Raw genomic sequence first — 13,228 nt, 5'->3', positions numbered from 1 at the left:
ATTCCACAAGGCAAAAGCCCAGAACAACAATCTTGACCCAACCAAGAGAGGCCATGGACATTTGGCTGTCTTGGTACTGGGCTGAACTACAGCCTCAAAAGACTTGCAAAACACATAATAGGCTGTTATGCTACTTAAAGTGATTTCATCTGTTATAGATAACACATTTCATGCACTCCTCCCTAACTAAAAATGGCATGGCTCTGTATCCACAAGTTAACTTGCAAGAGGCTAATGGGAAGCTCCCCGAAAAAGCCAAGAATTTCTGTTAAATTGTGGGAATCTCTCCCCCCCCCCCCAAACCATGAAGTTCAGGGATAAAGGACTGTAAAGTTGTTGTATCTCATGTATTTGTCTTCTTCCACATATATAAGAATAAAGGGTGGGCTGCCTTTAGTTTAAGATATTGTCTCCCTTTGTGAATATTTTTTCCTTCTGCTGTATAATGCATCCCCCTCTGTTGCTATAGTCTTGCTCACACTTCATAAAAGCCTATGCATATGCTAAATTCTCAAGCCCAGCTGTGTGAAAATTATCTGAGTGATATTGAAAAATTAGCATTAACAAACCATTTGTAAATGCTAAACCTAGGAGAAAATGGAACTATTGGATGACATGCAAGAATCACTTGGTAAAGTTCCAAGTCCTGTGCCATATCAAACAAAATCTAAAAATATCCTCTCTGTATTTATGTGAAGCAAGCAAACATTTCGTTCTGCTGTAGGAAATAAACAGGGAGAGTCTCAAGAGACACTCCTATGAGGCTGGGGGACATGAAACAACCATTTTGACGTCACAAGTTACAATCTCCTATAGCCCATATTTCCAGATCCACACACACACACACACACACACACACACACACACTTCTTGCTAACACTATGTTACAAGAGTCTAAGAGCCAAAAGAAGCAGTGGTAGATTAAGGAACATGAGGACTCTATGCAGACTTAACATACATTATTTAATGTATGGGAGCCATTACCAAGAAATGATAGCTGCACCAAAGATCTCATCAACTGGTAGCACCATGAGCAGAGTGCCCCCACCATCACCCACCACCATTGCAGCAGTTCTCAAAGCACAGGTTGGTTTTATCAAGGGATGCATTCCTTGTTTGTATGATGCATTCCTTGTTTGTGGGGGAAAACAAAATCTTCAATAAACTGTATATTAAAATAATAATTGCCTCGATATAAGTAGAGGGTATTTAAAAAAAAAAAATCTGAAACTGATTTAATGCATAAACTGAAAAGTGTGATCTTAGGCTGTGTGCTTTTAGACTAACAGATTAGACTAACAAGAAGAGTGTACTGGGGAAGTGACAGCAGCCCTCCCAAACGCAATCTGAACTGCGCAAAACTACACATAACAAACAATTCCAAAGGTGAGATGATATTACAGAGACTAGTAGGGGTGGGGATGGGGATGAGCGTGCACTGACCAGCAGTGCAAAGTGAATATTGCCTGACCAGCAAGGACTGGTAGTCCCGATAAACATCTTGCTCAAGTTTCATCTCTATTCTACCTAGAAAAAGCTGTACATCCTGTTCAGATAATGTTTTGGATTCCAGTTGGGTTTGTTTGATATATCTAAACATGTAGCAGCCCTCCAAAAGGCTATGGTTCATACCAGCTGGGTTCTGTCCCAAGCAGCATTTTAAACTTGTGAACTCTCTCCTTGGCTTTCTGCTTATTTTCACTCCCTAAAGGTCAGTAGTAGCACATATTTTGGGAAGTACTGGGAATGCAGGACCTCTGAACAGTTATGGAGCAGTGCCTAAATGCTTATTGGGGTAACAGGAAACAATTATCTGGGGTAGAGATGAGGAACATCCAGATGTTGCTGGACTCCAGCTCCCATCAACCCCAGTCAGTGTGGCCAGTGGGTCAGGGATTGTGGGAGTTGGAGTCCAACAACATCTGGGGGTTACATATTCTCCAGTCCTACTTTAGGGGCAAACGGCACACAAAGTTGAGTTGTGGTACAGTGCTTGCATTCCTGTTTTAATTTATTTCTACAAAATGGGGCTGCAGAAGACTCATATTAAAGAAGGGGGCCTTTCAGTTTAACCATTTCCAGTTTACTCATGACTTTTGGAAAGCTGGTGGGTAAAATTTTCAACATATAACTATCAGAGATCAAAGGGTTAAAAAAAACCACTCTCCCCCCCACACCTTACATATGTTTACTGCTGAGACTGCAGAATTTACAGCTTCATATAGTGCTTAAAATCTCAGGGACTCAGTTTCATGAATAGTTTAGTTCTCACTTTGCAGCAATAGAGTGTTGTTGCTAGCAGTTACTGTTGCTACAAGTAGGGATTAGGCAAAAAGGAAATGAGATCACTAATTTGCTTGTGATGCAACAAAATGCTGCCTAAAAAGGCTGCCTACAAGGATGTGACATACACCTGTAGCTCATACCTTCAAAAATACCGTAGTATTCCAGCATCAACCCAGTTACTTCTGTATCAAAAGGAAAGAAGGAGAAAGGGAAGAAAGGAGAGTAGGAAAGGGATCCTCTGTGGCACTAAGTAATGTAGTATGCAAGTATGACTAGAAGGAGCAAAATGCCATTGCAAAATTCAGACTTTACCTTTGTGGCAAATGTATACCTCTGGTCCCATGTCAACCTGAAAATGGCTAGCACCACCTGCCAGGTGAAGCTAGCATGAGGAGCAACCATGTAATTGTGTCTATGCCTCAAGGTTCCTGTTTTCATATGTCCACAGATTAGCCTGAGATTTGATTTATCTGGATTTTGTTCCCATGCTGGACAGATAACGTTTCTATCAGGCATCCAGCTGCAGTCCTATGCAGTTACTTGGAAAGATGTCCCCTTGAACTCAATAGGGATTACGTCTATGTATACTTGCATAGGAATGCACTGCTCATCTCACAAGTTATTCAGAAATGATACTCAGAATCTTAATTCACCGAGATTGATGTAATCTCCAAAAATGCCACCTCTGCCACCAGTAAATGACAAAATAATGAAACTTATAAATAGTTTGGCAGAAGTGGCTCAGGAAATCTGCTTTTTTTGCAAGAAATTCTAAAGGAGAAATGTCTTTGTATTAGCACACTTGTATCAAGGATGCTGAAACTATTATTATTCAAAAAGTAATCAACTCCTTGCTAATGTCTTTGCTCTCATTTATTTGCAGTTTCCATGTACAGCAGCTCTTGGGCAATCTGTGGTGCAGCAAAATTCTGCGAGGGAAATGTTTTGGTCTTCAACTCTTCTGACCACACACAAGCCCAGCAGCTTCCTTGTAGCCACTGGGACTAACAGTGGCCTGCTGGCATATTGTTGTTTGCCAAATAGTTCATATAAAATGAAAACAATTCCCTCCTTACCTTCATCAGATTCAACTACTGTCTCCCCATCTAGTTCTGAGGGGCAAGCATGGAAGAAAGAAGTGTTTGGGAAGGAAAAGATGGACAATGGCAAGGTAATGAAAATGGAGAGAAGGAGGAGACATACAAAGAAAGAGAGAGAGAGAGAGATTAGCAGGATTTCTTATGTTAAGCAACTGTAAATATCAGAAGAGGTTGTTTCTGGTCTAAATCATGACCATAAACACCACAAATCTACGTTTAAGGTTCCCGAATGCCTGAAAAACATTATTAGGAACTGGCCTTTTAAAAAGGGAACTCTGTACTACTCTTCAATCAACTCAGAGACCTAGCGCTTAGCCTGGGAGTCAGAAGAAAATGAAAAGAAAGAGCCTATTTAGTCTCTAAGATGGCACATATCTAGATTTTTACACTATACCCCCTTTCAACCAGGTGTTCATATTCTGCAGATAAAAGCAATAAATGTTTAGAGACATTTGGGAAACCAACAAGCATAACCACAGAAGATATGGCTTTGAAAGAGGATTAGTCAAATTCATGGAGAAGGCTATCAAAGAGAAGGGAATCCAACCTTCCCAGTTGGAGGCAGTAACGCTTCCAAGCCAGCTGTTGGAAACCATGGGCGGGGAGAGTGCTCTTGTGTTCACGTTCTGCTCCCTGTTTTCCAAGCAAGCATCTGGTTGGCCACTGTGAGAGCAGGATGCTAGACTAGATGAGCTATTGATTTGATCCAGCAGGCTATTATTAAGATATTGCTAGAGAAAGAGACCCTGTTGCTTAAATCACAGAAAATACATACAAGGAGAGGTGGAGGTGAGATGACACCAAGTGTTATTCCACACATTCCAGTGAATTTTCCATCGCTTTCTTTATCACATACAGCCCAATCTTTTGGAGAAGTGAGTGTATTGTGCAAGACCTCCCAATTAACTATAATTGCACATCCTGAATTTATGGGCATGTGAGTGAATCCTGACTGGGGCGGGGAGCAACAATATCACATCATGGGGGAGAGTACTTGTTTAAAAATGTTATGGTGCCAAGGATCTCTCTACACATGGAACATTTATGAGTCAAACGGAAGGCTTCTAGCCTAGAGTCCCCACCTCCACCCCATGCAAGCTCTGAGATGCAACATTCATGAAAACAACTGTCCAATCTGCTCCACCAAATGCCTCCTCAAACTGGACATGTGCAAAGCCTGGTAGCTTCCCATTATGCAATACACTGATCGTGGTCTCTAGTATTAACTACAAGCCTCTTACTCTGCAGTTGTTGTTCTTAAAAGGACTGATATGTTCAATAGACTTCTATAGCATGAAGTGGCTGGTTATACTGATGGGATGGATAACCTTGGGGGGGGGGAATGCATTTCAGGCTTGCTTAGGAATCAGTTTCTACTTTTCCTAATCAGCTTCAGCTTGAGTCAGGTTAGCAAGTTCATGCTTGTGAAAAAATCTGTAGCAGGCAGCTCACATGCTTATGTAAACCTCTGCAAATATTGACTCTGCACCTGAATATTCGGTTTAGACTGTAAACTGTCATGATGGGGCTCACTCCCTACTCTTCCGCTGTGGGAGTTTATCTCACATCTCCTAGTTTGCTTCTTGATTGCAATCACTATCATTCCTGTGACAGTTTGTCATAATATGTTTATTATTCTTACCCTTCAGGAATCCCAGTTCAGTTTACATGGCTGCCCCACCCCAGCAGGCAGCTCCTCTATCCAGCCAGTGGCAAGTGTAAAACTTACTCAATTTTAAAACTGTAGAAGCATTATGGGGCCTTAACATTTTATGTTAAAGAGTGGGATGACATATATTCCACTGGAGCAATTTAAACTAAGCAGCATATTTCAAAATAAATTTTAAAAAATGTTCAGTAGCACCTTAGAGACCAACTAAGAGACCAACTCTAATGTGCTACTGGACAATTTTTTTAATTTTTAATTTTTTTATTTCGACTGCATCAGACCAACACATCTACCTACCTGAATCCAGCATATTTCAGTTACTGCAACAAGCACTCAAGATCTGTGTAATTTCAAAGACTGTAACAACACTGAATATTATATGCAGCGTCACACTGAATAATCCTACAATTTATAATCTGCGTGTAAGTGTAAATCCCCAGATATGGAAATTTGAGAGATGCCATTCCTTTTAAAATTAAATATATGTGCCTCAAATCTGCAAGGAAGAGTTACATATGGAAGACTGCATTTGTGTCTTCATCTGTATCCCCAATGAAATACTTATTTGAGCCACAGGGAATGATCTGTTTGTGTCTTTTGAAGCATATTGGGATGTGGTTCCCTATCCAGACACTACTAGTTATTACATGCAATTAGTTGCAGATTATTTGAATTGGATAAGGGCCATAGAAGATTCACACTTGATTCAATTTGTACAGAAAAACTGGAGCCAGACTTTCAGACTCAGTGCAAACTGCAGAATGTGACTCCAAAATTTTAGCCTTATGGTTGAAATCCAACTTCTGCGACATTTGGAATCCAAGATAGACAAAAAGAAGAAGTTCAAATCAGATTTGTACTTTTTTTTCAAATCTGCCTCAGCTCTATAAATAAGATTTATCTCTCCTTGTCATCCATAATTAAAAATGATGAATGAAAATGAACAGGAGGCTCATTATACAAGCAACTTAAGGATGTACATTAAAAATACAAAATTGGCAAGAGCAGAACTGAGGAAAGGAAGCACTTTTCTAGAGCACAGAAAATGATGCTGGCTGATGGAAATCACCACCTTAAGGCAATAGCAAGGTCTGGGCTTGGTAAGATTTGAAAAGTGATTGTGAGAACAGCAATGCCATTTGCTAAAACAACTGATGCCATGTAACTGAAGGAATAAAATATATACTTATACTCCAGAGCTAAAATCTATTTTAAAGTCTGTGTGCAGTGGGTATCTTTAAAACTACTTAATACAAACTTCATGGGCCTTCTATCTTGGCAACAGGACAGTGGGTTGTACAAAAGACGATGCTGCTATTCTCCATAGTACCAGTCTCTCCATCACTATACTACTCTTGCTTACCTCCTGTTTGATGCAACAAGATCTCTGCTGGGTTGTGAGGTTTCAGGCCCAGTGCTGAAAGCGGAGTTTTAGCCAGTCCTGGTGGAGAGCGCACTGTTGTCAAAAATACAGAGAGCGAAAGAAATGCATCAACAAAACAGAACATAAAAGGGTGGATTAAATGTAAAGGAGAAGAAATCCAGGCATTTCCAGGTTTGTTTTTAAATACCAGTTTATAGCTAAACAGGGTTGTAACTGAATCCTAGCTATATACATGTATGGCTGGAAATACTCAGGATGATTGGTGTGCTGAAACCACAGGAATTTGGCTGCCAGTAGCAGGCCCCCCGTCTCAGACAGCTTCTCTGTTGAGAAGAGACAAAGATTGCCCTCTCTTCAGTAGTGTGTGATTTCTTAAGGCAAGTGGAGCAGTGGATCTACAAAATGGAAGGCTGAAGCACTTAGGGCTCCATCCAGGCTTGCACTTGTCCCATGTCTAGAAAAGCATGGGTCTGAACATTTTCCCCCTTGCCTCACCACTTTCCCCCAGAAAACCCATTCTTTAGTGAAAAATCAGAGGAAACGTCAATCCAGAGAAAACCTGGTTGATGTTTGCTCTGATTCAGTGGCAAAGACTGGATTTCCTCAGGGGAAAGCTTGGCAAGCTCTTCCAACAATGTTAACTCTCAAAGGTTTGCATGTAGCTGAGAGGACTCTTCTACACCATCCCCAAACAGGACCACCTGCTAGAGCAGGCGCAGGCAAACTCAGCCCTCCAGATGTTTTGGGACTACAACTCCCATCATCCCTAGCTAACAGGACCAGTGGTCAGGGATGATGGGAGTTGCAGTCCCAAAACATCTGGAGGACCGAGTTTGCCCATGCCTGTGCTGGAGCTACAGCAACTCTACAGCCAACTCTAACACCTTGCTTTGTGTTTGCACCAAACTACTAAACTCAGCACAACTAGTCAAAGACATTTGTTATCTCTCAAGTTATTAATGTTCCCAGCATTGACTACAGCTAATAGGTGTGTGGCAAGCAAGGTTGGCTGTTGTTGTTTTAAGTAGCTTTTGTGGACAACTTACTTCACACTGATAATGTTTTCAGCAGGTCAGATCCATATTTCAAGAAAATCATGCCCCCAGCTTCTCCAGCTTAAACCTTGGCCTGACATTTAGCCTATTAAGTTTGCTCCAGTAGCAAGGATATAACTACAGATGTGTATTCAGATGCTGTACTGAGCCTGTGATGAAGCAGCAACCAGTCAAAGTCCCACTGGCAAGGAATTAGGTGCTTATGTTACATAGCAGGACTGGAGGACTGGTAGCTGTCTCTGGAATGCATCTGATAATTTCACGGGACCGTGATCTTTCTGCCTCTTTTCTTCTTTGTGGAACATCCCTTAGAAAATATCTACAGGGATGACATACCCACGTTTCCATCTCCCTCTTTTCTTCAATAAATCATCACCATCCTTCCCATTTATGGCTTTTTGTGAGAGTATAGGGTTAGTGCAGAAACTGAAGCATAGCAACTTCTCATTTTCTCTTTACAAGCCCAAGAGAACAACCCAATAGAGAGAACCTTGGTAGCAAATGACCGCAGCATCCCCATCCCATTACCAGGATGTTTGAAGAACAGCAATGAATGAATAGATAATGTATGTCATCTTATATGTCTGAGTTTTTGCCACAAGGTAGAGATGGCATCTGCAAAGATCGGGATCATGAGACAAGAAGGATTCGAAACATTGCATACGAATGGCATTGTATATCATAAATAACATACATCATATATGTAGATGCCTATATGTATAACTTGCATATCAACAAAGCATTGGAATGACTGCATCCACATATATCTCGTTTTATATCTACCCAATCAAAAAGGAGAACAACATTTAGGATAGCCATGCATATATACACTTAATATATATATGTATACAGCAAGCAGCAATGGATGTAGATGTATACGTGAGATGTGTTCCAAACAGCAAGTCTCACAAAAACTCCAATGTGGGTTTTTCTCCTCTTTCAGTGTACTGCTATCATTGCAAGTGATATCATATTTCACCAGCTCCAAACAATTCAGGCTTTCTAACTTGAAACTCAAGTTCTCTTGCAGAGTGGGCGTACACAGACAAATGAAGTACTATATTGTCCATTAAGGAAAAATTCGACACATTCTCCATTACTTGCATTGCAATCCTCTGACTTACAGCTTCAGATGGGCACCCTTGCCGGGGACACAGCAGGAGGAGGGAGGGAGGCAGGAGCATTAAAGGAAAGCCAGTTACCAAGAGCATATATTTCATCATGGATTAGCTAGGCTGGCTAGGATTAATGGCTCAGTACCAATGAATGACTGGGAAACAAGCAATTCCAAAAGCAGCTAGTCCATGTCTGGAATATCATATAGCTCAGTGCTCAGCCTGCATCCTCAAGAGCCTGTACAGCAGGCTCTTTGTGGGCTTTGCTGATAGCACCTCAAGTGCCTTGTTCAGCTTGCTGGCAAAGATGACAGGCATTGTTACCAAATCAGTTCACATAGTGGATCTGTAACTGTTCTGTAGGAAAAAGCTATAGAGTCACATGCTTACCTATAGAGATACCTTCAGCCCTATAAGAATATGTAGCAGGTCGAGTCTATGGAAGGATTTGAAATGTCATTCTTGGCTCAACAGAACCAGAATGAATGTGCAACTCACAGCATGTCTGTACATGTGAAGGAAGAGTCAGTCATGATGAAGGCTGTAATCCCATGCACATTTATTTGGGAGTAAATCCTACTGAAATCACTATGAATTACTTCTGAGTGAATATGCATGGGATTGAGCTGTGTGCTCCCATGAAATCAATGGGATGACATTTAGTCATGGCTAAATTGTGTTAATTGCTCTTGTATTATGCAACTAAAAGTACAAAAATGTCCCTGGCACTCCCAAGACACTTTCTGCACTGACAGTGATGTGCTTCCCAAGCAAATTATATTTAGCCAAGAGAGGATTGTGAAGATTGGAAGTACTCTTCATCTAACCCTTGAAACAAGCACATTGAGGATGTGGCCTTTAAATATTAACATCAATGAATGAGGCTCAGCTGAAACTTGGAGGATTTCATTTTACCTATTCTTTGGGGACCAATATTAAGCTACTTCTTGCTATTATTGCTCAGGATCTCATTCACCTTAGTTTTCCATAAACATATCTGTCACAATTCACTCTGCATTGGGAAGAAGACCAGTGTGGATGCATTTTTAAAGGCCCTGCTAAAAAATCTATGAATGATAACTGACAGTAGATATTAAAAACTGGGGTGTTAATAAATGGGGGTACCAGTTCTGTTCTGAAATAAGAGCCAGCCTCTTCTGGAAGCAACAGTGATGCTTCCAGTTTGGAATCAGAATGTTCTGAAAATTTTGGTCTGCTACTTTTGAGATTTTTGCTGTTTCCCAGCTGCTCACTGGCTCATTGCTGTTGGTATGCACTTAGCCATGTTAGCACTGCCAGATGAAATATTGGCAGAACTGTTCAAAGCTAAATTAATTACATTTAAAAACCCACCACCAAGTTATCAAGGGGTTAGTCATTCAGAGGCATGCTTGACTAGAAAAGTAAGGAAGACAGAGCATGCAAGAGGAAGTTAAAGACCAGGTTTTCACCCACGGCCTCAGAAGCTGAGGTACCACAGAAATCTCAAGGCATCTGTGGATTATAAGGCCTGGGCATACAACAACAGTATCCATGGCATAAACAGACCAGATGTGCCACGGTTAACAGCCTGGATTCATTTTACACACTTATACTTCTAATATTTTGCTTGTGCTTCATAAGTACGGTTGTACCTTGGAAGTCAAACAGAATCCGTTCCAGAAGTCCGTTTGATTTCCAAAACATTCAGAAACCCAAGCACGGCTTCTGATTGGCTGCAGGAAGCTCCTGCCGCCAATCAGAAGCCATGGAAGCCATGTTGGATGTTTGGGTTCCAAAGAACATTTGCAAACCGGAACACTCACTTCCTGGTTTGCAGAGTTCGGGAGCCAAAACATCTGAGTACCAAGGTGTTTGGGATCCAAGGTACGACTGTACAAGCTACTATCACACCGTAGTTTGGTTGCGTGTGGCATTACTACTTTGGAATTTCCCTCTCAGATGAGTGGAACACCTGTCCGTTGAGATCAAGTTAACTACTGACTCAGCTAAATGGTATACTGCACAGTGTCTCCTCATTGCCCCGATGCAACTTTGAATGTGTTCTATCAAAGAGAAACAACAATATCAAATATTATCTAAACACATAAACTATTTGAATGTAATATAATGTCAGGTGTGAAGCAGGAAAGGATGTGGCTACAAAGGAAAAATCAGGAGCATTCAGTGAACTCCTGGTTCTTCCTTTACAAGGGGTTGTTTGTTTGTTTTTTGCTGACAGCACAGATCAGCTGCAAACAGCTTTCGATTGGTTACAAATGGACGTCAAAGGGTCTCACCGTAACTCTGAAGACACACTCTCAGTCCCCATTAGCCCCTTCAAACTCTGACAGATCTAAACACACACATACCTACATTGAAACACACATAAATTTGCAGCTAGATTTACGTCTTCCACTGAAGAGCTACAGACCAAAGAGTACATGCACCTCTTTGGCCTTTGGATTAAAAAGGCACATTTGCACCTATTAGTGCAATAGAATCCCTGCTGGTGTGGGCTTTTGCTATTGTCCTCAATTTCCATTTCTTTCTTAAAATGGCGAAGACTGCATTTTAAAAAAAGAAATAAAGAAAGAGAAGCAAATCTACATGTTGTTCACTTTCATTTGAGAACTGAAGGAGGAACAGGTGTGCAACGCAGCAAATGCCCTAAAGCTGTATCTTTGTAGAATGAAAACCATTCATTCCTCATTTGGTGTGTGCGTGTGCACATATGTCCACACCTATGGAATAAGTTGTGGCCTCTGCAGTATATGCACTCTATGTATGAAATATATACCCTGTCCCAACAGTGGAAGAATGGAGAATGAAACTGACTGAATATGCGGAATTGGATAGTCTGACTGGGAAGATTCGATATCAGAAAGACCAAAAGTTTATCGAGGACTGGGGGAAATTTACAGATTATCTGAAAAGCATATGTGATGCACAGACAACGCTTGTTGGTTTTGAAGAGTCTCTGTGAAAAATTAAGAAATATTGTAAAAAAGAAAAGGAATGGTTAAAGGCAATAATAAGTTCAGAAATGCGTTAACAATAGAAAATTTAACGAAAGATTGGCAGAGAAACTGAGGGAAGTCAAAAATTGATGAATGTGAGAGTTAATATGAGTTAATTCTATAAACATGTTTGGAAAATGAATAAAAAAAATTATTAAAAAAGAGAAATATATACCCTGTCCTTCCTTACAAAACTGCCCAGAAGGGAGTGGGAGCTATTATCCGTTAAATTTGTATCTGAACTTTCTACCCAATACCAGGGTTGGGGACTTCTTTCAGTCCAGGGACTGCATTCCCTTGTAACTGCTTAGGGGGAGGGGCATATGCCAGGGGTGGGCCAAAGCTATATACACAAATACACACGCCATTCACAGTTATCTACATATGCATACCCCATTCATACCCATCCGCTTATCCCCACACTATTCCCATTCACACAATTGCACCTCCATTCATACGCATACCCCTCCACGATTCACACATATCCATACATCCTGGTCACATTTCATTTTGGGATGCTGAGAAATGAGCTTCCTTTTTCTCAGCACAGAAATGCAGCAAGCTGCCAGTGGAAGCAGTGGGACTCTGCAGCCGTTGCATCTCTTCCCTCATTGCTCCATTGTTCCTCATGATCAGTGTTTTTGAGAGGGGAGTGGGATAGGACAGAAGACGAGGTCTGAACCTCCCTGCAATCTCCCACCTCCTTTGCCACCACTCAGCTGACTGGCAGAAACAGCTGAGCAATGGGAGAAATGTGGCTGCACAGGAGAGGTCAGCAGGGCAGATGGAGAGGCCAAGGGGCTGCATCCAGCCCATAGGTCCTGCTTTAAATGGCACACATCAGTTTTGAAAGATTTTGTGCACTGCAGTATCTGGTCCCAATTTACAACCATCAGTTTTTGTCAGTGCAAACAGAAGGCAGAACGAACTTGCAAAGGGCCTTGAACGCTGGGCGCTTGGGATGGAAGAACAGTGGACCTTTCCATGCGAAAGAGCTGACGCATCCCTCCATCTGTTCTGCATAAGCCCGTGTCCTGTTGTGGAGGTATTTCAAGGGTGTCTTTAGGGCTTGGGTTAATTTTTATTTCCTCCCACCTGCAGAAAACAGCTGCCTCTCTCTCCCTCTCCCATAAAGAGAGGAAGCCACGTAAAAATTGCCTAAAGTAGGATCTGTGTGCCAAAAACCTAAATTTTAAATACTTCTCCTTTGGGACATTCCACAGCTCAGCTCAGGTGTTAGGCATAACCAGGACTGTTTGCCTTTTCTAACCCATCAACTTTGGCAGATTTGGGGTACTGTTTTTCTGTCTAGAAAAGCAGTTAATAGTGCTGAAACTGACTGACACATGTGATAGGCAGGTTTATAGGTACAGTATGTGATTCCGCTCCCCCTTAAAAAAAAAACTTTTTTTAAAAAAATCCCTGGAACATTACACTGGTCAGAGTATCTCTGAATGATCAGACCAAAGGGATTTCTCCAGTTTATGCACCAGGGCTTGCAGATATGTTTTTAATTGTCAGCCAGGGAAATGTACTTACTAATTTAAGTCCATGATCCTGCCAGATGCTTCACAGGATGGGGAATTCTTCATTCATAATAACAAACCTGAACTTATGTAC

At 41.3% G+C, this 13,228-nt stretch overlaps 1 protein-coding gene across 46 annotated transcripts in view; it reads right to left on the bottom strand.

Moving 5' to 3' along the window:
* TNS1 (tensin 1) overlaps positions 1 to 13,228 on the bottom strand; it is a 331,981-nt gene that overhangs the window by 26,456 nt on the left and 292,297 nt on the right. For 23 of the 46 annotated variants that reach the window (XM_083487986.1, XM_083488029.1, XM_083488027.1 and 20 more), the window contains 2 exons: positions 6,419 to 6,511; positions 3,363 to 3,398 (listed from right to left, as the gene is read on the bottom strand). In XM_083487986.1, the coding sequence (XP_083344112.1) occupies positions 3,363 to 3,398; positions 6,419 to 6,511 (129 nt within the window). The remainder of the gene's footprint in view (positions 1 to 3,362; positions 3,399 to 6,418; positions 6,512 to 13,228) is intronic. The other 23 variants (XM_083488019.1, XM_083487987.1, XM_083488030.1 and 20 more) reach the window with 1 other exon arrangement.

This window comes from Podarcis liolepis, assembly GCF_965112155.1.
Source record: "Podarcis liolepis genome assembly, chromosome: 1".
Taxonomy (NCBI): Eukaryota; Metazoa; Chordata; class Lepidosauria; order Squamata; family Lacertidae; genus Podarcis; species Podarcis liolepis.
Note: the sequence above shows the minus strand (reverse complement) of the source record. Positions and strands in the feature narration are given on the sequence as shown.